This window comes from Pseudophryne corroboree, chromosome 5 (assembly GCF_028390025.1).
Source record: "Pseudophryne corroboree isolate aPseCor3 chromosome 5, aPseCor3.hap2, whole genome shotgun sequence".
Lineage (NCBI taxonomy): Eukaryota > Metazoa > Chordata > Amphibia > Anura > Myobatrachidae > Pseudophryne > Pseudophryne corroboree.
The window spans coordinates 785633211-785656420 of NC_086448.1; the positions used below are offsets into that span (position 1 = coordinate 785633211).

General features: G+C 47.2%; 1 protein-coding gene and 1 long non-coding RNA gene across 3 annotated transcripts in view; one reads left to right on the forward strand and one right to left on the reverse strand.

Annotated features, from left to right (window-relative positions):
* LOC134928535 (uncharacterized) overlaps positions 1-23210 on the forward strand; it is a 411940-nt gene that overhangs the window by 176800 nt on the left and 211930 nt on the right. The gene's annotated exons all lie outside the window — the stretch shown is intronic.
* Positions 1-23210, reverse strand: part of ANXA13 (annexin A13) — a 245292-nt gene that overhangs the window by 7295 nt on the left and 214787 nt on the right. For both annotated transcript variants that reach the window (XM_063924397.1, XM_063924398.1), the window contains one exon: positions 16973-17085. In XM_063924397.1, coding sequence (XP_063780467.1) covers positions 16973-17085 — 113 coding nt within the window. The remainder of the gene's footprint in view (positions 1-16972; positions 17086-23210) is intronic.

The following is a 23210-nucleotide window of genomic DNA, read 5'->3' on the forward strand; positions in this document are numbered from 1 at the left end:
ACCTCTTAATTAGCCTTCATTGCTAAATGTATTCTGACACAACCTAGTAGTAAATGTATGTGTCTTACTGCTTTTTTTAAAAAATTTTTTTACTATATATTACTATAAATTGAATTTTTCTGTGCTTTTCATCTATGTCTTTATATCTTAGAAAATAGTGTATGTTGCTTATTTTTGTTATCTCGATACAACTTCTTCCAGTGCAGAAAGCACAGGACAGCCATGACCTACACTACTGCAACAAAAATAAACTCCACCTGAGGTGTAATGGCATGACTGAAAAGCACAGAAAAAAATAAATAAAAACTTAGCAAAAGTTGCAGGCAGGACCCAAGCAAGTCAATCAGAAAATAGTATCATGAAGATTAAATGTGTACAGCCCTTTAAGGGTGACCATCTATAATGACCACTTTAAAAGAAAATAGACCACCAATATTTTGTGACCACGTTGATAAATAGTACTAATAGCCTGGGTGTGCATGCTGAGGTCTCCTACCTCTTATATGACGTCTATTTATCAATTAGTCAAATGTAACATTTAAAGTGAGGCTAACTCACTGCTTCCAATGACATATTCGGCAGCCTCTTGCTGTTCCCTTTGTACTACAGGTCACTAACCCCTCCGTTCTGTTTAGCTTAACAGCTTGGAAGAAAAATGTAGAGATGAGCGCCTGAAATTTTTCGGGTTTTGTGTTTTGGTTTTGGGTTCGGTTCCGCGGCCGTGTTTTGGGTTCGAACGCGTTTTGGCAAAACCTCACCGAATTTTTTTTGTCGGATTCGGGTGTGTTTTGGATTCGGGTGTTTTTTTCAAAAAACACTAAAAAACAGCTTAAATCATAGAATTTGGGGGTCATTTTGATCCCAAAGTATTATTAACCTCAAAAACCATAATTTACACTCATTTTCAGTCTATTCTGAATACCTCACACCTCACAATATTATTTTTAGTCCTAAAATTTGCACCGAGGTCGCTGTGTGAGTAAGATAAGCGACCCTAGTGGCCGACACAAACACCGGGCCCATCTAGGAGTGGCACTGCAGTGTCACGCAGGATGTCCCTTCCAAAAAACCCTCCCCAAACAGCACATGACGCAAAGAAAAAAAGAGGCGCAATGAGGTAGCTGTGTGAGTAAGATTAGCGACCCTAGTGGCCGACACAAACACCGGGCCCATCTAGGAGTGGCACTGCAGTGTCACGCAGGATGGCCCTTCCAAAAAACCCTCCCCAAACAGCACATGACGCAAAGAAAAAAAGAGGCGCAATGAGGTAGCTGTGTGAGTAAGATTAGCGACCCTAGTGGCCGACACAAACACCGGGCCCATCTAGGAGTGGCACTGCAGTGTCACGCAGGATGTCCCTTCCAAAAAACCCTCCCAAAACAGCACATGACGCAAAGAAAAAAAGAGGCTTTTTACTGATATTTGGTGTTTTGGATTTGACATGCTCTGTACTATGACATTGGGCATCGGCCTTGGCAGACGACGTTGCTGGCATTTCATCGTCTCGGCCATGACTAGTGGCAGCAGCTTCAGCACGAGGTGGAAGTGGATCTTGATCTTTCCCTAATTTTGGAACCTCAACATTTTTGTTCTCCATATTTTAATAGGCACAACTAAAAGGCACCTCAGGTAAACAATGGAGATGGATGGATTGGATACTAGTATACAATTATGGACGGGCTGCCGAGTGCCGACACAGAGGTAGCCACAGCCGTGAACTACCGCACTGTACTGTGTCTGCTGCTAATATATAGACTGGTTGATAAAGAGATAGTATACTCGTAACTAGTATGTATGTATAAAGAAAGAAAAAAAAACCACGGTTAGGTGGTATATACAATTATGGACGGGCTGCCGAGTGCCGACACAGAGGTAGCCACAGCCGTGAACTACCGCACTGTACTGTGTCTGCTGCTAATATATAGACTGGTTGATAAAGAGATAGTATACTCGTAACTAGTATGTATGTATAAAGAAAGAAAAAAAAACCACGGTTAGGTGGTATATACAATTATGGACGGGCTGCCGAGTGCCGACACAGAGGTAGCCACAGCCGTGAACTACCGCACTGTACTGTGTCTGCTGCTAATATATAGACTGGTTGATAAAGAGATAGTATACTCGTAACTAGTATGTATGTATAAAGAAAGAAAAAAAAACCACGGTTAGGTGGTATATACAATTATGGACGGGCTGCCGAGTGCCGACACAGAGGTAGCCACAGCCGTGAACTACCGCACTGTACTGTGTCTGCTGCTAATATAGACTGGTTGATAAAGAGATAGTATACTCGTAACTAGTATGTATGTATAAAGAAAGAAAAAAAAACCACGGTTAGGTGGTATATACAATTATGGACGGGCTGCCGAGTGCCGACACAGAGGTAGCCACAGCCGTGAACTACCGCACTGTACTGTGTCTGCTGCTAATATATAGACTGGTTGATAAAGAGATAGTATACTACTAATATTATATATACTGGTGGTCAGGTCACTGGTCACTAGTCACACTGGCAGTGGCACTCCTGCAGCAAAAGTGTGCACTGTTTAATTTTAATATAATATTATGTACTCCTGGCTCCTGCTATAACCTATAACTGGCACTGCAGTAGTGCTCCCCAGTCTCCCCCACAATTATAAGCTGTGTGAGCTGAGCAGTCAGACAGATATATAATATATAGATGATGCAGCACACTGGCCTGAGCCTGAGCAGTGCACACAGATATGGTATGTGACTGACTGAGTCACTGTGTGTATCGCTTTTTTCAGGCAGAGAACGGATATATTAAATAAACTGCACTGTGTGTCTGGTGGTCACTCACTATATAATATATTATGTACTCCTGGCTCCTGCTATAACCTATAACTGGCACTGCAGTAGTGCTCCCCAGTCTCCCCCACAATTATAAGCTGTGTGAGCTGAGCAGTCAGACAGATATATATAATATTATATATAGATAATAGATGATGCAGCACACTGGCCTGAGCCTGAGCAGTGCACACAGATATGGTATGTGTCATTGACTGAGTCACTGTGTGCTGTGTATCGCTTTTTTCAGGCAGAGAACGGATTATAAATAAAACTGGTGGTCACTGGTCACTATCAGCAAAACTCTGCACTGTACTGAGTACTCCTAATGCTCCCCAAAATTAGTAAATCAAGTGTCTCTCTAATCTATTCTAAACGGAGAGGACGCCAGCCACGTCCTCTCCCTATCAATCTCAATGCACGTGTGAAAATGGCGGCGACGCGCGGCTCCTTATATAGAATCCGAGTCTCGCGATAGAATCCGAGCCTCGCGAGAATCCGACAGCGTCATGATGACGTTCGGGCGCGCTCGGGTTAACCGAGCAAGGCGGGAAGATCCGAGTCGCTCGGACCCGTGAAAAAAACATGAAGTTCTGGCGGGTTCGGATTCAGAGAAACCGAACCCGCTCATCTCTAGAAAAATGTAGTTAGAGTTACTGTACCTGATAAAAAATCAGGTTTATAACATTTTCAACCCTGCTTCCTACAAGTAAAGGTACAGATATATAAGCCTAAAACCCCCCTGTAATTATTATTATTATTTTTATCCTTTATTTATATTGCGCCACAAGGGTTCCGTAGCGGCCAATTACAGAGTACATACACAAATATTCAAAACAGGAAAACAGCGACAGTTGAAGACAATTTAGGACAAATACAGGGGGGTGTAGTATGTCTGACCGGCTGTCAGCATACCGACGCCGGGATCCTGGCGGGGAAGGGCGAGTGCAGCAAGCCCCTTGCGGGCTCGCTGCGGTCGCCACGGGTTCTATTCCCACTCTATGGGTGTCGTGGACACCGATGAGTGGGAATAGTCCCCGTTGGTCGGCATGCCAACCATCAGGATAGTGAGGGGGCAGGATGTCGGTGGAGGTCGTGACCGTCGGTCTCCCGACCGCCGGTCACATGAATACCACCCGTACAGGGTAACTACACATAACTATATCAGCAGAGGACATTGAAATAGGGGGAGAGGTAGAGAATTCCAGAGAAAGGGAGCAACACGTGAAAAAGCTTGGCGGTAGGAGTGGGAGGAAGTAATCAGAAGTAATCAGAAGACAGGAGAGCCTGCGTGCATTAGCAGAGTGAAGAGGACATGTGGGAGTGTAAAAGGAGATAAGGTCAGAGATGTAAGTGGGAGAGGAGTGGGTGAGGGCTTTATAGGACAGTGTGAGAAGTTTGATTTGGATTCTGAAAGGAAAAGGAAGCCAGTGAGGAGAGGGGAGGTGGACGTAGTGCGTTTGGTGAGGAAGATGACCCAGGAGGCAGCATTAAGGATAAATTGGAGAGGAGAGAGACATTTGTCAGGGATACCAGTCAGGAGGAGATTACAGTAGTCTAGTCTGGAGATAACCAGTGAGTGGATAAGGGCCTTAGTGGCATCCTGGGTGCGAAAAGTCTGATCCTGGAAATATTTTTTTAATGAAAATGGCAGGTGCTGAATGTGTGGTTTAAAGGAGAGGAGGAGTCAAGGATAACTCCAAGACAGCGTACTTGGGGGCTAGAGGAGATAGTTGTGCCATCAAGAGATAATGAGATTGTGGGAGGTGAGGTTATGCGGGAGGGAGGGAGGATGATCAGCTCAGTCTTAGACATGTTAAATTTAAGAAAGCGCTGGGACATCCAAGTAGAGAAAGCAGAGAGACAGTTGGATACAGTGAGGAGAGCCGGGGAGAGGTCAGGGGAGGAAAGGTAGATTTGAGTATCATCAGCATAGAGATGATATTGGAAGTCAAAAGAACTAATTAGTTCACCTAAAGAGGACATAGAGGGGCAGATTCAATTGTTTGAAAAGTCAGTTGGGTGTCTGTTTTTTCCTATCTAATAGACAGGAAAAAACAGACACCCAACCGACTTTTCAGACATTTGAATTCCCCCCATAGAGAGAGAAAAGGAGAGGACCAAGAACAGAACCATGGGGGACACCTACAGTTAGTGGAAGTGGGGGGGGGGGGGGGGGAGGTGGAGTCATGAGAAGAGACAGAGAAGGAACGGACAGAGAGGTAGGAAGACAGCCAAGAGAGGGCAGTGTCACGCAGACCAATGGAGTGAAGGATTTGCAGTAGGAGAGGGTGGTCCTCAGTGTCAAAAGCGACAGAGAGGTCAAGGAGAATAAGCAGAGAGTAGTGGCCCCTAGATTTAGTAGCATGGAGGTCATTGCAGACTTTTGTGAGGGAAGTTTCAGTGGAGTGGAGAGGACGGAAGCCAGACTGGAATGGGTAAAGCAGTGAGTGAGAGGAAAGGAAGGAAGTAAGGCGGTTGTAGACAATACGCTCAAGGAGTTTGGAGGCAAAAGGAAGGAGAGAGATGGGTCGGTAGTTGGAGAGAGTGTTTGGATCAAGGGTAGGTTTTTAAGAATAAGAGAGACGAGTGCATGCTTGAAGGCAGAGGGGAACAGTGTCTGATGACAGGGAGAGATTGAGGAGGTGGGATTGATCGGAACAGGCAGAAGGAGGCAGGAAGGGATAGGACCAAGTAGGGAGGTGGTATGGGGAAAGGAACAGATGAGGGCCATGACTTCCTCACCAGATATATAGGAGAAAGATGTCAGAGTTGGTGAGAGGGATTGGGAGGGGTGGTAGAGGATAGGAGGTGGCTGGTTGCTGATGGTCTGGTGTGATGTGATGTCCTAACGTATGGAGTCAGTTTCAAGTAATAAGACTTCCATGTGCTCAGGGGGGTTTGGTATGATTTACTGGCAGATGGGAAGCTGGCTGTCAGTATACCGACAACGGCATCCACTCTGCCGGAATCCCGGCAGTGAGTCCCCTCGCCGGCTCTATGTGCTCGCCTTGCTTTGGGCCTGGTGGCTCGCTTCTGAGTGGGTATATCGGGTGGCAGTCGTGATTTGGTCTGTCTGTATTTCACCGGCTGACCGGATTCTGGCATTGGTCCCCTGAACACCGGGATCCCGACAGCCGGCATTTTAACTGCATCCCACTCAGGGCTGGATCACAAGCTAGGCAACGTAGGCGAACCCGTGGTACTGGGTTACATAGCTGGATGAACAACAGGGTGGCTGGTGGAGGAACCCGTGCGGGGGCCCCCCACACATAGTTTTGTCACCAGCGGTGGCAGCACTGTAGCATATGTGAACTGGGGTTACTGTGTGAAATGGGGGCACTAGAGTGTGTTTAATACATTTGCAGTGGTGGGTGTATATATTTACACACAGTGGCGTCAGAAGGTGGGTGCGGGGGGTGCAGCCCGCACCCGGGTGTCACCCGCCGAGGGGTGACACCAAAGAGCCGACTCCTGCTCAGTGACAGGAGCCGGGTGCTGCACTGTAATATCACGTGCAGCAATCCGGCTCCTGTCACCACGTTGAAGCCGGCACTGAAGTAATTCCAGTCTCAGGGGCCAGGCCACATCTCCCGAACCCCCGATCTGTCAAAAACGTGGGGTAGGGACGTGAAGTCCCGCCCCGCAAAGCCACGCCCATTTTTCGGTCAGCCGCACTAGGTGTTTGAGAGGTGAGTGACGCCTCTGTTTACACATTATATATTTTAATAAAATGACAAGCATATCAAATGGACAATTTTATTGGCAGGGGGCCTTCACAGTTTAGTTGCCCTCAAAAGTTAATCCGGCCCCAAGGGGGCACTTGTATGATGCTTAAATTAACCATCAAGTAAAATGGATGCCCACACTTGGCGGGGCTCCAGATGCAAAGGTGTAGAAAGGATGGGGATGTGGGATGCCCAGAATGAACAGGGATGACCTTGACCTGAAGGGGTCCAGCCCTGCCATTGGGTGTTTCATGATGGTTGTCCCATAACCTGGGACCGGCAGCCACCCATGAGCTGCACTACGGATCAGTGATCTCTTTCTTAACTTTCTTCACTCTACTGCTCATTCCTGTCCTTATCAAACCCCCTCCCCCCCAAAAAAATAAAAAATACCCATCAAATAAACAAAACCCACACATTTACTTGTATTTCAAGTAAAAAAACAAAAACACAAAGGAATACATATTGGGGGTGCTGCATAAACAAGTCAGTGGTGATGTTTAAGTGTGACCAGCTGCAAAGTCAAAATAAGCTCAGCACAGGGGTGAGCAAAGCCTAAGTGGTGAAAGGGTTAACTACTACTACTACAAGACCTACTGTCCATTGAGGCACACTATATATTTAAAGGGAGGCGTCACCTATTTACAGGTTTGCACATGGAACAGTTACTATACAGTGTTTTAACCTACAGACCTCCTTCTGTGTTTTTCATCAAGACCTTTCTATCTGCATGGCAGAAATGTTTATATTGTAGCGGAGCTCAGAATTTTTTTTTAGATTATATGGCGTTATCTCACAGCAATGAAATCTGAGCAATGGGCTTAATACCAGAGTGGACCACCACAGGGCCCCTGTCACCAGCACCCCTCACCCCAGCAGTGGTTATTGTAAGTGGGGGATAAATGTCCTATTAACAGAATAATGGCCCTCATTCCGAGTTGTTCACTCGCAAGCTGCTTTTAGCAGCATTGCACACGCTAAGCCGCCGCCTACTGGGAGTGAATCTTAGCATAGTAAAATTGCGAACGAAAGATTAGCAGAATTGCGAATAGACACTTCTTAGCAGTTTCTGAGTAGCTCCAAACTTACTCGGCATCTGCGATCAGTTCAGTCAGTTTCGTTCCTGGTTTGACGTCACAAACACACCCAGCGTTCGCCCAGACACTCCCCCGTTTCCTCAGACACTCCCGCGTTTTTCCCAGAAACGGCAGCGTTTTTTCACACACACCCATAAAACGGCCAGTTTCCGCCCAGAAACACCCACTTCCTGTCAGTCACATTACGATCACCAGAACGAAGTAAAAACCTCGTAATGCCGTGAGTAAAATACCTAACTGCATAGCAAATTTACTTGGCGCAGTCACAGTGCGAATATTGCGCATGCGCAATTAGCGGAAAATCGCTGCGATGCGAAGAAAATTACCGAGCGAACAACTCGGAATGACCACCAATGTCAATAACTCCTAACACAATTTCCCAATGACTTATTATGTGTAATATACTGTACTCTGTGCTAGAAGGTGACTGAGGACAAGGATGGAAATGTGTGGAAAATAATCTGTCGCCCCCTAGTGTTTCACATAGGTATTTCCTATGAGAGTCACTGAAATGACATGTTCATGGAGCTAAGCGATTCTTTGCAACTACGCATGCGCGAAAATCCCTAAAAAACTCCTATGGCGCATGTGTCCCACAGTGTGAAACATAGAAACATAGAATATGATGGCAGATAAGAACCACTTGGCCCATCTAGTCTGCACCTTTTTTTTTTTTACCATATTTTTACCTCAAACCTTATTTGATCATTATTTCTGTGTAAGGATATCCTTATGTCTATCCCATACATGTTTAAATTGCTTTACTGTCTTAGCCTTTACCACCTCTGATGGGAGGCTATTCCACTTTTCTCTAACGTCCTAAGTGGATGCTGGGGACTCCGTCAGGACCATGGGGATTAGCGGCTCCGCAGGAGACAGGGCACAAAAATAAAGCTTTAGGATCAGGTGGTGTGCACTGGCTCCTCCCCCTATGACCCTCCTCCAAGCCTCAGTTAGGTTTTTGTGCCCGTCCGAGCAGGGTGCAATCTAGGTGGCTCTCCTAAAGAGCTGCTTAGAAAAAGTTTTTTAGGTTTTTTATTTTCAGTGAGTCCTGCTGGCAACAGGCTCACTGCATCGAGGGACTTAGGGGAGAGAATTTCAACTCACCTGCGTGCAGGATGGATTGGATTCTTAGGCTACTGGACACCATTAGCTCCAGAGGGAGTCGGAACACAGGTCTCACCCTGGGGTTCGTCCCGGAGCCGCGCCGCCGACCCCCCTTGCAGATGCCGAAGTTGAAGAGGTCCAGAGGTCCAGAAACAGGCGGCAGAAGACTTTCAGTCTTCATAAGGTAGCGCACAGCACTGCAGCTGTGCGCCATTGTTGTCAGCACACTTCATACCAGCGGTCACTGAGGGTGCAGGGCGCTGGGGGGGGCGCTCTGGGCAGCAATGTATTATACCTTTTGTATGGCTAAAATACATCACATATAGCCCTTGAGGCTATATGGATGTATTTAACCCCTGCCAGATCTCACAAACTCCGGGAGAAGAACCCGCCGTTTTAGGGGGCGGGGCCTATTCTCCTCAGCACACGGCGCCATTTTCCTGCTCAGCTCTGCTGAGAGGAAGGCTCCCAGGCTCTCCCCTGCACTGCACTACAGAAACAGGGTTAAAACAGAGAGGGGGGGCACTTATTTGGCGATATGATTACATATGTGAAAATGCTATAAGGGAAAACACTTGTATAAGGGGTTGTCCCTGTATAATTATAGCGTTTTTGGTGTGTGCTGGCAAACTCTCCCTCTGTCTCCCCAAAGGGCTAGTGGGGTCCTGTCCTCTATCAGAGCATTCCCTGTGTGTGTGCTGTGTGTCGGTACGTGTGTGTCGACATGTAGGAGGACGATGTTGGTGAGGAGGCGGAGCAAATTGCCTGTATGGGTGATGTCACTCTCTAGGGAGTCGACACCGGAATGGATGGCTTATTTAGGAATTACGTGATAATGTCAACACGATGCAAGGTCGGTTGACGACATGAGACGGCCGGCAAACAAATTAGTACCTGTCCAGGCGTCTCAGACACCGTCAGGGGCTTGTAAAAACGCCCATTTACCTCAATTGGTCGACACAGACACAGACACGGACACTGACTTCAGTGTCGACGGTGAAGAAACAAACGTATTTTCCTTTAGGGCCACACGTTACATGTTAAGGGCAATGAAGGAGGTGTTACATATTTCTGATACTACAAGTACCACAAATAAGGGTATTATGTAGGGTGGGAATAATCTACTTGTAGTTTTTCCTGAATCAGATAAATTAAAGTGTGTGATGATACGTGGGTTTCCTCCGATGGAAAATTATTGGAGGTATACCTTTTCCCGCCAGAAGTGAGGGCGAGTTGGGAAACACACCTTAGGGTGGATAAGGCGCTCACACGCTTATAAAAACAAGTGGCGTTACCGTCGCCAGATACGGCCGCCCTCAAGGAGCCAGCTGATAGGAAGCTGAAAAATATCCTAAGAAGTATATACACACATACTGGTGTTATACTACGACCAGCAATCGCCTCAGCCTGGATGTGCAGCGCTGGGGGGGCTTGGTTGGATTTCCTGACTGAAAATATTGATACCCTTGACAGGAACAATATTTTATTGACTATAGAGCATTTTAAGGATGCATTTCTATATATGCGAGATGCGCAGAGGGATATTTGCATTCTGGCATCAAGAGTAGATGTGATGTCCATATCTGCCAGACGATGTTTATAGACACGACAGTGGTCAGGTGATGCAGATTCCAGACGGCACATGGAAGTATTGCCGTATAAAGGGGCGGTCCATCGGACCTGGTGGCCATGGCAACAGCTGGAAAATCCACTTTTGTTACCCCAAGTCACATCTCAGCAGAAAAGGACACAGTCTTTTCAGTCTCAGTCCTTTCGTACCCATAAAGGCAGGCGGGCAAAAGGCCAGTCATATCTGCCCAGGGTTAGAGGAAAGGGAAGAAGACTGCAGCAGGCAGCCCATTCCCAGGAACAGAAGTCCTCCACAGCTTCTGCCAAGTCCGCAGCATGACGCTGGGGCCATACAAGCGGACTCAGGTGCGGTGGGGGGTCATCTCAAGAGTTTCAGCACGCAGTGGGCTCACTCGCAAGTAGACTCCTGGATCCTACACGTAGTATCCCAGGTGTACATTGGAAATTCGAGACGTCTTCCCCTCACAAGTTCCTGAAGTCTGCTTTACCAACGTCTCCCTCCGACAGGGAGGCAGTATTGGAAAAAAATTCACAGGCTGTATTCCCAGCACGTGATAATCAAAGTACCCCTCCTACAACAAGGGAAGGGGTATTATTCCACAATATATTGTGGTACTGAAGCCAAACGGCTCGGTGAGATCTAAAAGATTTGAACAATTACATACAAGGGTTCAAATCAAGATGGAGTCACTCAGAGCAGTGATAGCGAACCAGGACGATATGGTGTCACTGGATATCAGGGACGCTTACCTACAAGTCCAAATTTTGCCTTTCTCACCAAGGGTATCTCAGGTTCGTGGTACAGAACTGTCACTATCAGTTCAGACGCTGCCGTTTGGATTGTCCACGGCACCCCGGGTCTTTACCAAGGTAATGGCCGAAATGATGATTCTTCCTAAAAGAAATATGGACGCTTTCCTGATAAGGGCAAGGTCCAGAGAACAGTTGGCGGTCGGAGTAGCACTATCTCAAGTAGTTCTACGACAGCACGAGTGGATTCTAAATATTCCAAAATCGCAGCTTTTTCCGACGACACGTCTAATGTTCCTAGGGATGATTCTGGACACAGTCCAGAAAAGGATGTTTTCTCCCGGAGAAGAAAGCCAGGGAGTTATCCGAGCTAGTCAGGAACCTCCTAAAACCAGGAAAAGTATCAGTGCATCATTGCACAAAGGGTCCTGTGAAAAATGGTGGTTTCTTACAAAGCGATCCCATTCGGTAGATTTCACGCAAGAACCTTTCAGTGGGATCTGCTGGGAAAATGGTCCGGATCGCATCTTCAGATGCATCAGCGGATAACCCTGTCTCCAAGGACAAGGGTGTTTCTTCTGCGGTGGCTGCAGAGTGCTCATCTATGAAAGGGCCGCAGATTCGGCATTCAGGACTGGGTCCTGGTGACCACGGATGCCAGCCTGAGTGGCTGGGGAGCAGTCACACAAGGAAAACATTTCCAGGGAGTGTGATCAAGTCTGGAGACTTCTCTCCACATAAATATACTGGAGCTAAGGCCAATTTACAAGGCTCTAAGCTTAGCAAGACCTCTGCTTCAAGGTCAGCCGGTATTGATCCAGTGGGACAACATCACGGCAGTCGCCCACGAAAACAGGGCGGCACAAGAAGCAGGAGGGAAATGGCAGAAACTGCAAGGATTCTTCGCTGGGCGAAAAATCATGTGATAACACTCTCAGCAGTGTTAATTCCGGGAGTGGAAAACTGGGAAGCAGACTTCCTCAGCATAACCTCCACCCGGGAGAGTGGGGACTTCAGCGGGAAGTCTTCCACATGATTGTAAACCGTTGGGAAAAACCAAAGGTGGACATGATGGCGTCCCGCCTGAACAAAAAACTAGACAGATATTGCGCCAGGTCAAGGGACCCTCAGGCAATAGCGGTGGACGCTCTGGTAACACTGTGGGTGTACCAGTCATGGTATGTGTTCCCTCCTATGCATCTCATACCAAAAGTACAGAGAATCAAGGAGATGAGTAAGAACGATACTCGTGGTTCCGGATGGGTCAAGAAGGACTTGGTACCCGGAATTTCAAGAGATTCTCACGGAAGAACCGTGGCCTCTACCTTTAAGAAGGGACCTGCTCCAGCAGGGGCCTTGTCTGCTCCAAGGCTTGCCGCGGCTGCGTTTGACGGCATGGCAGTTGAACGCCGGATCCTGAAAGGGCATTCCAGATGAAGTCATCCCTACCCTGGTCGAAGCCAGGAAGGATGTAACTGCAAAACATTTTCACCGCAATTGGCGAAAATATGTTGCGTGGTGTGAGGCCAAGAAGGTCCCTACAGAGGAATTCCAACTGGGTCGTTTCCTACATTTCCTGAAAACAGGACTGTCTATGGGCCTAAAATTAGGGTCCATTAAGGTTCAAATTTCGACCCTGTCAAATTTATTCCAGAAAGAACTGGCTTCAGTGCCTGAAGTTCAGACGTTTGTAAAAGGGGTACTGCATATACAGCCTCCTTTTGTGCCCCCAGTGGCACCTTGGGATCTCAATGTTGTTTTGAGTTTCCTAAAGTCACATTGGTTTGATCCACTCACCACTGTGGACTTAAAATATTTCACATGGAAGGTGAAGATTCTATTAGCCCTGGCTTCAGCCAGGCGTGTGTCAGAATGGCCGGCTTTATCATATTAAAGCCCTTACTTAATTTTTCATTCTGACAGGGCAGAATTGAGGACTCGTCCTCAATTTCTCCTTAAGGTGTTTTCTGTTTTTCACATGAACCAACCTATTGTGGTACCTGCGGCTACTAGGGACTTGGAGGACTCCAAGTTACTTGACGTTGTCAGGGCCCTGAAAATATATGTTTCCAGGACGACTGGAGTCAGAAAATCTGACTCGCTGTTTAGTCTGTATGCACCCAACAAGATGGGTGCTCCTGCTTCTAAACAGACGATTGCTCGCTGGATTTGTAGTACAATTCAGCTTGCTCATTCTGTGGCAGGCTTGCCACAGACAAAATCAGAAAAAGCCCATTCCACAAGGAAGTGGGCTCATCTTGGGCGACTGCCTGAGGGGTCTCGGCTTTACAACTTTGCTGAGCATTTACTTGGTCAGGGGCAAACACGTTTGCTAAATTCTACAAATTTGATACCCTGGCTGAGGAGGACATGGAGTCTCTCATTCGGTGCTGCAGAGTCATCCGCACTCTCCCGCCCGTTTGGGAGCTTTGGTATAATCCCCATGGTCCTGACGGAGTCCCCAGCATCCACTTAGGACGTTAGAGAAAATAAGAATTTACTTACCGATAATTCTATTTCTCGTAGTCCGTAGTGGATGCTGGGCGCCCATCCCAAGTGCGGATTGTCTGCAATACTTGTACATAGTTATTGTTACAAAAAAATCGGGTTGTTATTGTTGTGAGCCGTCTGTTCAGAGGCTCCTACGTTTTGTCATACTGTTAACTGGGTTCAGATCACAAGTTGTACGGTGTGATTGGTGTGGCTGGTATGAGTCTTACCCGGGATTCAAGATCCTTCCTTATTGTGTACGCTCGTCCGGGCACAGTATCCTAACTGAGGCTTGGAGGAGGGTCATAGGGGGAGGAGCCAGTGCACACCACCTGATCCTAAAGCTTTATTTTTGTGTCCTGTCTCCTGCGGAGCCGCTAATCCCCATGGTCCTGACGGAGTCCCCAGCATCCACTACGGACTACGAGAAATAGAATTATCGGTAAGTAAATTCTTATTGTCCACTACCCTTTCTGTGAAGTAATTTTTCCTCAGATTTCCCCTGAACTTTCCTCCCTCCTGTCTCAGTGCATGTCCTCGTGTCCTATTGCTTCTCTTCATTTGAAGAATGTTCAATGTTCATTTGAAGAATGTGTATGCAGAGAGGCGTAGTTGCAATTGTAAAATGTATTTGGAGTTCATGGGTAGGACAGGAAGGTCACCATTCAGACTCACAGAGATTCCGTCTTATGGGCTGAACTGGTTGGCATTCAGATGCTTAATCTCTCACATTGGAGGCCGTATGCTGACGGAAGTGAAAGTTTCAATGGTGCAACCGATGGTGAAGTCGCACCAAGTGGGATTACGGCGTTTGAAGGTGCTCAAAGTGGGCGTCTCAGTGCTTGTACATGCAGATACACACTTGTATGGCAGGGAAGGGCAGATACTAGCATTAGCACAGAGTCACAGTCGCCACCACAGCAATAGGCACTAAAGCATTTGTAGCAGCAAGCTTGGGAGAGAGATAAAGGGGGAGATTTATCAAAGCTTGGAGAGAGATACAATGGATAGACAAAAAGGGGGAAGATTTATCAAAGCTCTGAGAGAGATCAAGTGGACGTGGGGGTTATTCCGAGTTGATCGCTAGCTGAAAATGTTCGCTGCGCAGCGATGATGCAAAAACCGGCACTTCTGCGCATGCATATGCGGCGCAATGCGCATGCGCGACGTACTTTCACAACAGCCGAAGTAGTTTCACACATGGTCTAGCAAAGCTTTTCAGTCGCACTGCTGGTCGCAGAGTGATTGACAGGAAGGGGGCGTTTCTGGGTGTCAACTGACCGTTTTCAGGGAGCAATCGAAAAAACGCAGTCGTGCCCGGAAAAACGCAGGCGTGCCCGGAAAAACGCAGGCGTGCCCGGAAAAACGCAGGCGAGGCTCGACGAACGCAGGGCGTGTTTGTGACGTCAAATCCGGAACTAAACAGTCTGAAGTGATCGCAAGCTAGGAGTAGGTCTGGAGCTACTCTAAAACTGCACAATTTTTTTTTGTAGTCGCTCTGCGATCCTTTCGTTCGCTCTTCTGCTAAGCTAAAATACACTCCCAGAGGGCGGCGGCTTAGCATTTGCACGGCTGCTAAAAACAGCTAGCGAGCGATCAACTCGGATTGACCCCCATAGATAAAGTACCTGCTAATCAACTCCTAACTGCTATGTTACAGGCTGTGTTTGAAAAAAGAGTTGGGAGATGATTGGTTGGTACTTTATCTGCATCCACTTTATCTCCAAGCTTTTATACATCTCCCCCATAGAATGAAAACTCGTCATTTAGTCTCAACACCTCTATATATTATCTTTCCATGGCAAACATAAACAGAACTCCAACTTTAAAAACAAAAAATAAAAAAACAAACACCCAACGCATCTGAACTGGATCCATGTCTTGGGAAGAATGGCCATCAGAAACCGCTGTTTTGCAAACATCGATGTTGGTGATGCCTTTGCCATGCGATGCTTAGATGCTGGCATCGCATGGCAAAGGATTGATGCCGGGATTGCAATGGTTGCCTCCACTACATTCGTTGTTTTTTTTATGTATGTTCTCACAATGTGTGGTGATGTAATACACCACAGGGAGAAACACTGAGCATGGGCAAACCAGCTCTGTCATCTGCGCATGGGCCTGCTGTGCCACCGATGGTTTAAACCTAGAAACAATGGTCACATACCATACAATGGCGTATTTATAATGGGTGCACTGTGTGCGGTACACACGGGCTCCAGGGGGGCCCATGCCGCACACGCTGCACGCATTGATTAAAATACTTACCCTCCGGAGTCCCGCGGCACAACAGCAGCGCTGCTGAAATCACTGGGAAAATGGCCACGGTGCCATTTTCCCGGAGATCTGCACATGCGCTGTAGACTCTGGGACAGCGCGAGGGTCCCCTATGGACCCTAGTGCCCAGAGTCTACACATCACTGCCGGCTAGAGAGGAGGGGGCCCAGCCGGAGCCTGCACACGGACCTCCTCCTCTCTAGACACGCCCCTGATACCATAGTTAGTGGAAATTCCTTCATCTTTCAGCCCTTGGCCTCAGTGTTCCCATCTTAGGTCGTCCTAGCAACAGAGCTGCTTGCTTCCTGCCCTAGCAACAGGGAGTGCTACTAGGAGGATATGCCCAAAACGCCAATATCCTAATTTGCACCGTAGGCTGTGTCATTCCTGGTACAAAGAGCCACAAATCAAAGGTACACCCATGTAAGGAATGTGTCAGGACCCCCTATAGCTTCTGATACGCTCATTCCTATTGGACAAGTCCCGATATAAAGGGGCATTTGAAATGAACACAGCAATCGGTGTAGATGTATAGTACAGGCCAATGAGCATGTGCACAAATGTATTGTGATCTTGTCAGTGAAAAGCAGATTTGGAAATGGTATCCGGTCTTTAGGTCGACATCACGTAGGTCGACACTCATTAGGTCGACAACTGTTGTTCGACATGCATTAGGTCGACATGGTCATTATGTCAACATGGTCACTGGGTCAACATGGTAAAGGTCAACACATGAAAAGGTCGACATGAGTTTTTAACATTTTTTTCTTAATTTTTTTTTAACTTTTTCATACTTTACGATACCCGTGGACTACGATTGGGAATAGTAACCCGTGCCGAGCGCAGAGGTAGCAGAGCGAGGCACCTTGCCCGAAGCATGGCGAGCGAACACTGTGCACTAATTTGGGTTCCCCGTCACTTTATGAAGAAAACGTCACCCAAATTTTTTTTAAAAACTCATGTGGACCCTTTTTCATGTCGACCTAATAACTGTGTCGACCTAGTCACCGTCGACCAACAGTGGCCGATCTACTGACTGTCGACCTAGTTACTGTCGACCCAACGAACCACACCCTTTGGAAATGCCCTGCATCCTCGGCACAATGTCCACTTAATACCTCTTACCTCGGACCTGGTGACGAGAATTCGGATCAGCACATCCTCTTCTGTCCCAGCACCCTTCATGGCTTTGTAAAGCTTCTTGGCAAAATATCCTTGACAGTCCTTAATGCACTGTACTGCGGAAAGAGAGTACATGAACTGGTTTATTACAGGGAAACTGTACATGCTTAGTACATGGCATCTGTAGCATTCTTTTTACTGATTCTGATGATAGAAATTACACTGATTTGAGAGATGAAATGTTATTCACACTATATTGAAGCCAAACATTTTTGACATGTAATTAACAAGTTGACCACTAGGGGCACACTTCTATTGCAGTCTACAGGCGATATATAATTTTATTTTACAAGCAATAAAACTATTCCTACAAGTGTTAATGATGACAAACATGCAGAGAATAAGGGTGGCTGCCACACTCGTGGTATTTCATGTAAAACTAATCCCTTTATAGTGTTCATTGACCCTGTATTGTATTTTTGAGCCTTTTTTTTTTGCCCTATGCTGATACTGCCACCTACAGTCTCTCCTATCTACTGCCTCATGGACCCCATCATGTACCATGTACTTCTGTCCCACTGTATGCTATCCCTTCGTGCCATACCTCCATTGTTTGAACACAGTGCCAGCAGCAACCTAAGCAGTGCGCCCCAAATAGCTGCCTCCTATGGTTCCCCTGTGGGTGGGATACTACATGTGGATCTATATATACAGGGTATATCATGCTACCACACATGTGTCAGTGTTTCCCATATATGCTTTGGGTCCCTGTATGGCTTATCTTCCACAATGTAAATTTCATAGCATGTCCAACATGGCCGCCTTATCTGGTGCGCTCATGGATGGGATGAAAAATACATGGACCTGACGGTTGTGCTGGAATATTACACCTAGCAGTAGGCCACTGCAAACAGCTATTTTGTGTCATCTCTTCTAGTCGTGACCTCGTCCACCCAGGGTAATCCAATGTAGTGAGCCCAAGATGGCTGCCTCACCTGGCTCCTTTTGTAGGAAGTTATTGGAAGTTATGTCTAAACCAACCCTGGATTATGCTTATTGTACTCTCTAGGTTTCCATTTTGTATTTCTGTGTGGTTTGTCTTTTACTGTATTACTTAATCTTTTCTATTATGTGCATTGTTTTTGATGTCTGTAAAGTGCCTGGAGTCCTGTTGAAGAAAGAGCGCTATATAAATAAAATGATTATAATTACTATTATTAATGTAGGTGATAAGATTGTGATGTCCCGTGTCACATGACAGGGCTGTCTCCTCTCACATTTGCTTTTCAGTTTAGTCCTGGACCCTATGCTCAGGTTCTTCAGGATTGGTCACAGTGTTTGGGTATTCAAATTGGGGTCAGAATGGGTAAGATTTCAGGGCTTGCAAATGATGTCCAAGTCTCTGAACAATATCCTGTGGTCCAGACACCTCCCTTGGCCGATCTGCAAGCACAGCACTAGGCAGCTGCCGCTTTCAGGGTGTTGTCCTCACACCATCGTGACAACTTGCTGGACCGCCTGTTATTACTCCCACATCCTGCACATAAGGTAATCTCCATACACTGTTCTGTCCTACATACCCCAGTGCAGTATGACACATTAACAACGGGACTGGCATAATGGAGGATCATTTCCCTGGGATGTAGTTATGTGATCGGCGGTCACAATACCAACGCCTGTATCCCAACCCTGAACTATCCCGACAGTCGGCATTCAGACTAACAGGGACTATTCCCACTCGTGGGTGTCCACGACACCCATAGAGTGGGAATATAACCTATGGCAAGCGCAGGGGCTTCGTTGCGCTCCCCGCCGTATTCTCAACCCCGGGTTTCCAGCATCAGTATGGTGACCGCCAGGATCCCAAACGTCGGTCACCCATACCCAACCCATTTCCCTTCCCTGACCATGACATTACTGTGGTGGCCACTTGGTAATTGTGGGTTTATTCTAGTTATGTGCACCGGAAATTTTTCGAGTTTTGTGTTTTGGTTTTGGATTCGGGTCCGCGGCCGTGTTTTGGATTCGGACGCGTTTTGGCAAAACCTCCCTGAAAATTTTTTGTCGGATTCGGGTGTTTTTTTTACAAAAAAACCTCAAAAACAGCTTAAATCATAGAATTTGGGGGTCATTTTGATCCCATAGTATTATTAACCTCAATAACCATAATTTCCACTCATTTTCAGTCTATTCTGAACACCTCACAATATTATTTTTAGTCCTAAAATTTGCACCGAGGTCGCTGGATGGCTAAGCTAAGCAACACAAGTGGCCGACACAAACACCTGGCCCATCTAGGAGTGGCACTGCAGTGTCAGATAGGATGGCACTTCAAAAAAAATAGTCCCCAAACAGCACATGATGCAAAGAAAAAAAGAGGTGCACCAAGGTCGCTGGATGGCTAAGCTAAGCGACACAAGTGGCCGACACAAACACCTGGCCCATCTAGGAGTGGCACTGCAGTGTCAGGCAGGATGGCACTTCAAAAAAATTGTCCCCAAACAGCACATGATGCAAAGAAAAATGAAAGAAAAAAGAGGTGCAAGATGGAATTGTCCTTGGGCCCTCCCACCCACCCTTATGTTGTATAAACAGGACATGCACACTTTAACGAACCCATCATTTCAGCGACAGGGTCTGCCACACGACTGTGACTGAAATGACTGGTTGGTTTGGGCCCCCACCAAAAAAGAAGCAATCAATCTCTCCTTGCACAAACTGGCTCTACAGAGGCAAGATGTCCACCTCATCGTCATCCTCCGATTCCTCACCCCTTTCACTGTGTACATCCCCCTCTACACAGATTATTAATTCGTCCCCACTGGAATCCACCATCTCAGGTCCCTGTGTACTTTCTGGAGGCAATTGCTGGTGAATGTCTCCACGAAGGAATTGATTATAATTCATTTTGATGAACATCATCTTCTCCACATTTTCTAGAAGTAACCTCGTACGCCGATTGCTGACAAGGTGAGCGGCTGCACTAAACACTCTTTCGGAGTACACACTGGAGGGTGGGCAACTTAGGTAAAATACAGCCAGTTTGTGCAAGGGCCTCCAAATTGCCTCTTTTTCCTGCCAGTATACGTACGGACTGTCTGACATGCCTACTTGGATGCGGTCACTCATATAATCCTCCACCATTCTTTCAATGGTGACAGATTCATATGCAGTGACAGTAGACGACATGTCAGTAATCGTTGCCAGGTCCTTCAGTCCGGACCAGATGTCAGCACTCGCTCCAGACTGCCCTACATCACCGCCAGCGGGTTGGCTCGGAATTCTTAGCCTTTTCCTCGCACCCCCAGTTGCGGGAGAATGTGAAGGAGGAGCTGTTGACGGGTCACGTTCCGCTTGACTTGACAATTTTCTCACCAGCAGGTATTTGAACCTCTGCAGACTTGTGTCTGCCGGAAAGAGAGATACAACGTAGGTTTTAAATCTAGGATCGAGCACGGTGGCCAAAATGTAGTGCTCTGATTTCAACAGATTGACCATACGTGAATCCTGGTTAAGCGAAGTAAGGGCTCCATCCACAAGTACCACATGCCTAGCGGAATTGCTCTGTTTTAGCTCCTCCTTCAATGTCTCCAGCTTCTTCTGCAAAAGCCTGATGAGGGGAATGACCTGACTCAGGCTGGCAGTGTCTGAACTGACTTCACGTGTGGCAAGTTCAAAGGGTTGCAGAACCTTGCACAACGTTGAAATCATTCTCCACTGCGCTTGAGTCAGGTGCATTCCCCCTCCTTTGCCTATATCGTGGGCAGATGTATAGGCTTGAATGGCCTTTTGCTGCTCCTCCATCCTCTGAAGCATATAGAGGGTTGAATTCCACCTCGTTACCACCTCTTGCTTCAGATGATGGCAGGGCAGGTCCAGGAGTGTTCGGTGGTGCTCCAGTCTTCGGCACGCGGTAGCTGAATGCCGAAAGTGGCCCGCAATTCTTCGGGCCACCGACAGCATTTCTTGCACGCCCCTGTCGTTTTTTAAATAATTCTGCACCACCAAATTCACTGTATGTGCAAAACATGGGACGTGCTGGAATTTGCCCAGATGTAATGCACGCACAATATTGGTGGCGTTGTCCGATGTCACAAATCCCCAGGAGAGTCCAATTGGGGTAAGCCATTCTGCGATGATGTTCCTCAGTTTCCGTAAGAGGTTGTCAGCTGTGTGCCTCTTATGGAAAGCGGTGATACAAAGCGTAGCCTGCCTAGGAACGAGTTGGCGTTTGCGAGATGCTGCTACTGGTGCCGCCGCTGCTGTTCTTGCTGCGGGAGGCAATACATCTATCCAGTGGGCTGTCACAGTCATATAGTCCTGAGTCTGCCCTGCTCCACTTGTCCACATGTCCGTGGTTAAGTGGACATTGGGTACAACTGCATTTTTTAGGACACTGGTGACTCTTTTTCTGAGGTCTGTGTACATTTTCGGTATCACCTGCCTAGAGAAATGGAACCTAGATGGTATTTGGTACCGGGGACACAGTACCTCAATCAAGTCTCTAGTTGCCTCTGAATTAACGGTGGATACCGGAACCACGTTTCTCACCACCCAGGCTGACAAGACCTGAGTTATCCGCTTTGCAGCAGGATGACTGCTGTGATATTTCATCTTCCTCGCAAAGGACTGTTGGACAGTCAATTGCTTACTGGAAGTAGTACAAGTGGTCTTCCGACTTCCCCTCTGGGATGCCGATCGACTCCCAGCAGCAACAACAGCAGCGCCAGCAGCAGTAGGCGTTACACTCAAGAATGCATCGGAGGAATCCCAGGCAGGAGAGGACTCGTCAGACTTGCCAGTGACATGGCCTGCAGGACTATTGGCTTTCCTGTGTAAGGTGGAAATTGACACTGAGGGAGTTGGTGGTGTGGTTTGCAGGAGCTTGGTTACAAGAGGAAGGGATTTAGTGGTCAGTGGACTGCTTCCGCTGTCATCCAAAGTTTTTGAACTTGTCACTGACTTCTGATGAATGCGGACCAGGTGACGCATAAGGGAGGATGTTCCTAGGTGGTTAACGTCCTTACCCCTACTTATTACAGCTTGACAAAGGCAACACACGGCTTGACACCTGTTGTCCGCATTTGTGTTGAAATAATTCCACACCGAAGAGCTGATTTTTTTGGTATTTTGACCAGGCATGTCAATGGCCATATTCGTCCCACAGACAACAGGTGTCTCCCCGGGTGCCTGACTTAAACAAACCACCTCACCATCAGAATCCTCCTTGTCAATTTCCTCCCCAGCGCCTGCAACACCCATATCCCCATCCTGGTGTACTTCAACAGTGACATCTTCAATTTGACTATCAGGAACTGGACTGCGGGTGCTCCTTCCAGCACTTGCAGGGGGCGCACAAATGGTGGAAGGCGCAAGCTCTTCCCGTCCAGTGTTGGGAAGGTCAGGCATCGCAACCGACAAAATTGGACTCTCCTTGGGGATTTGTGATTTAGAAGAACGCACAGTTCTTTGCTGTGCTTTTGCCAGCTTAAGTCTTTTCATTTTTCTAGCGAGAGGATGAGTGCTTCCATCCTCATGTGAATCTGAACCACTAGCCATGAACATAGGCCAGGGCCTCAGCCGTTCCTTGCCACTCCGTGTCGTAAATGGCATATTGGCAAGTTTACGCTTCTCATCAGACGCTTTCAATTTTGATTTTTGGGTCATTTTACTGAACTTTTGTTTTTTGGATTTTACATGCTCTCTACTATGACATTGGGCATCGGCCTTGGCAGACGACGTTGATGGCATTTCATCGTCTCGGCCATGACTAGTGGCAGCAGCTTCAGCACGAGGTGGAAGTGGATCTTGATCTTTCCCTATTTTAACCTCCACATTTTTGTTCTCCATTTTTTAAAGTGTGGAATTATATGCCAGTATCAATAGCAATGGCCTACTACTATATATACTGCGCACAACTGAAATGCACCACAGGTATGGATGGATAGTATACTTGACGACACAGTGGTAGGTAGAGCAGTGGCCTTTCGTACCGTACTGCTATATATACTGGTGGTCACTGTCAGCAAAACTCTGCACTGTACTCCTCCTATATAATATACTGGTGGTCCCCAGTGCCCACAATAAAGCAGTGTGAGCACAGATATATGCAGCACACTGAGCACAGATATGGAGTGTTTTTCAGGCAGACAACGTATACTGGTGGTCACTGTCAGCAAAACTCTGCTCCTCCTATATAATACAGCTGCTCCCCAGTCCTCACAATTAAGCAGTGTGAGCA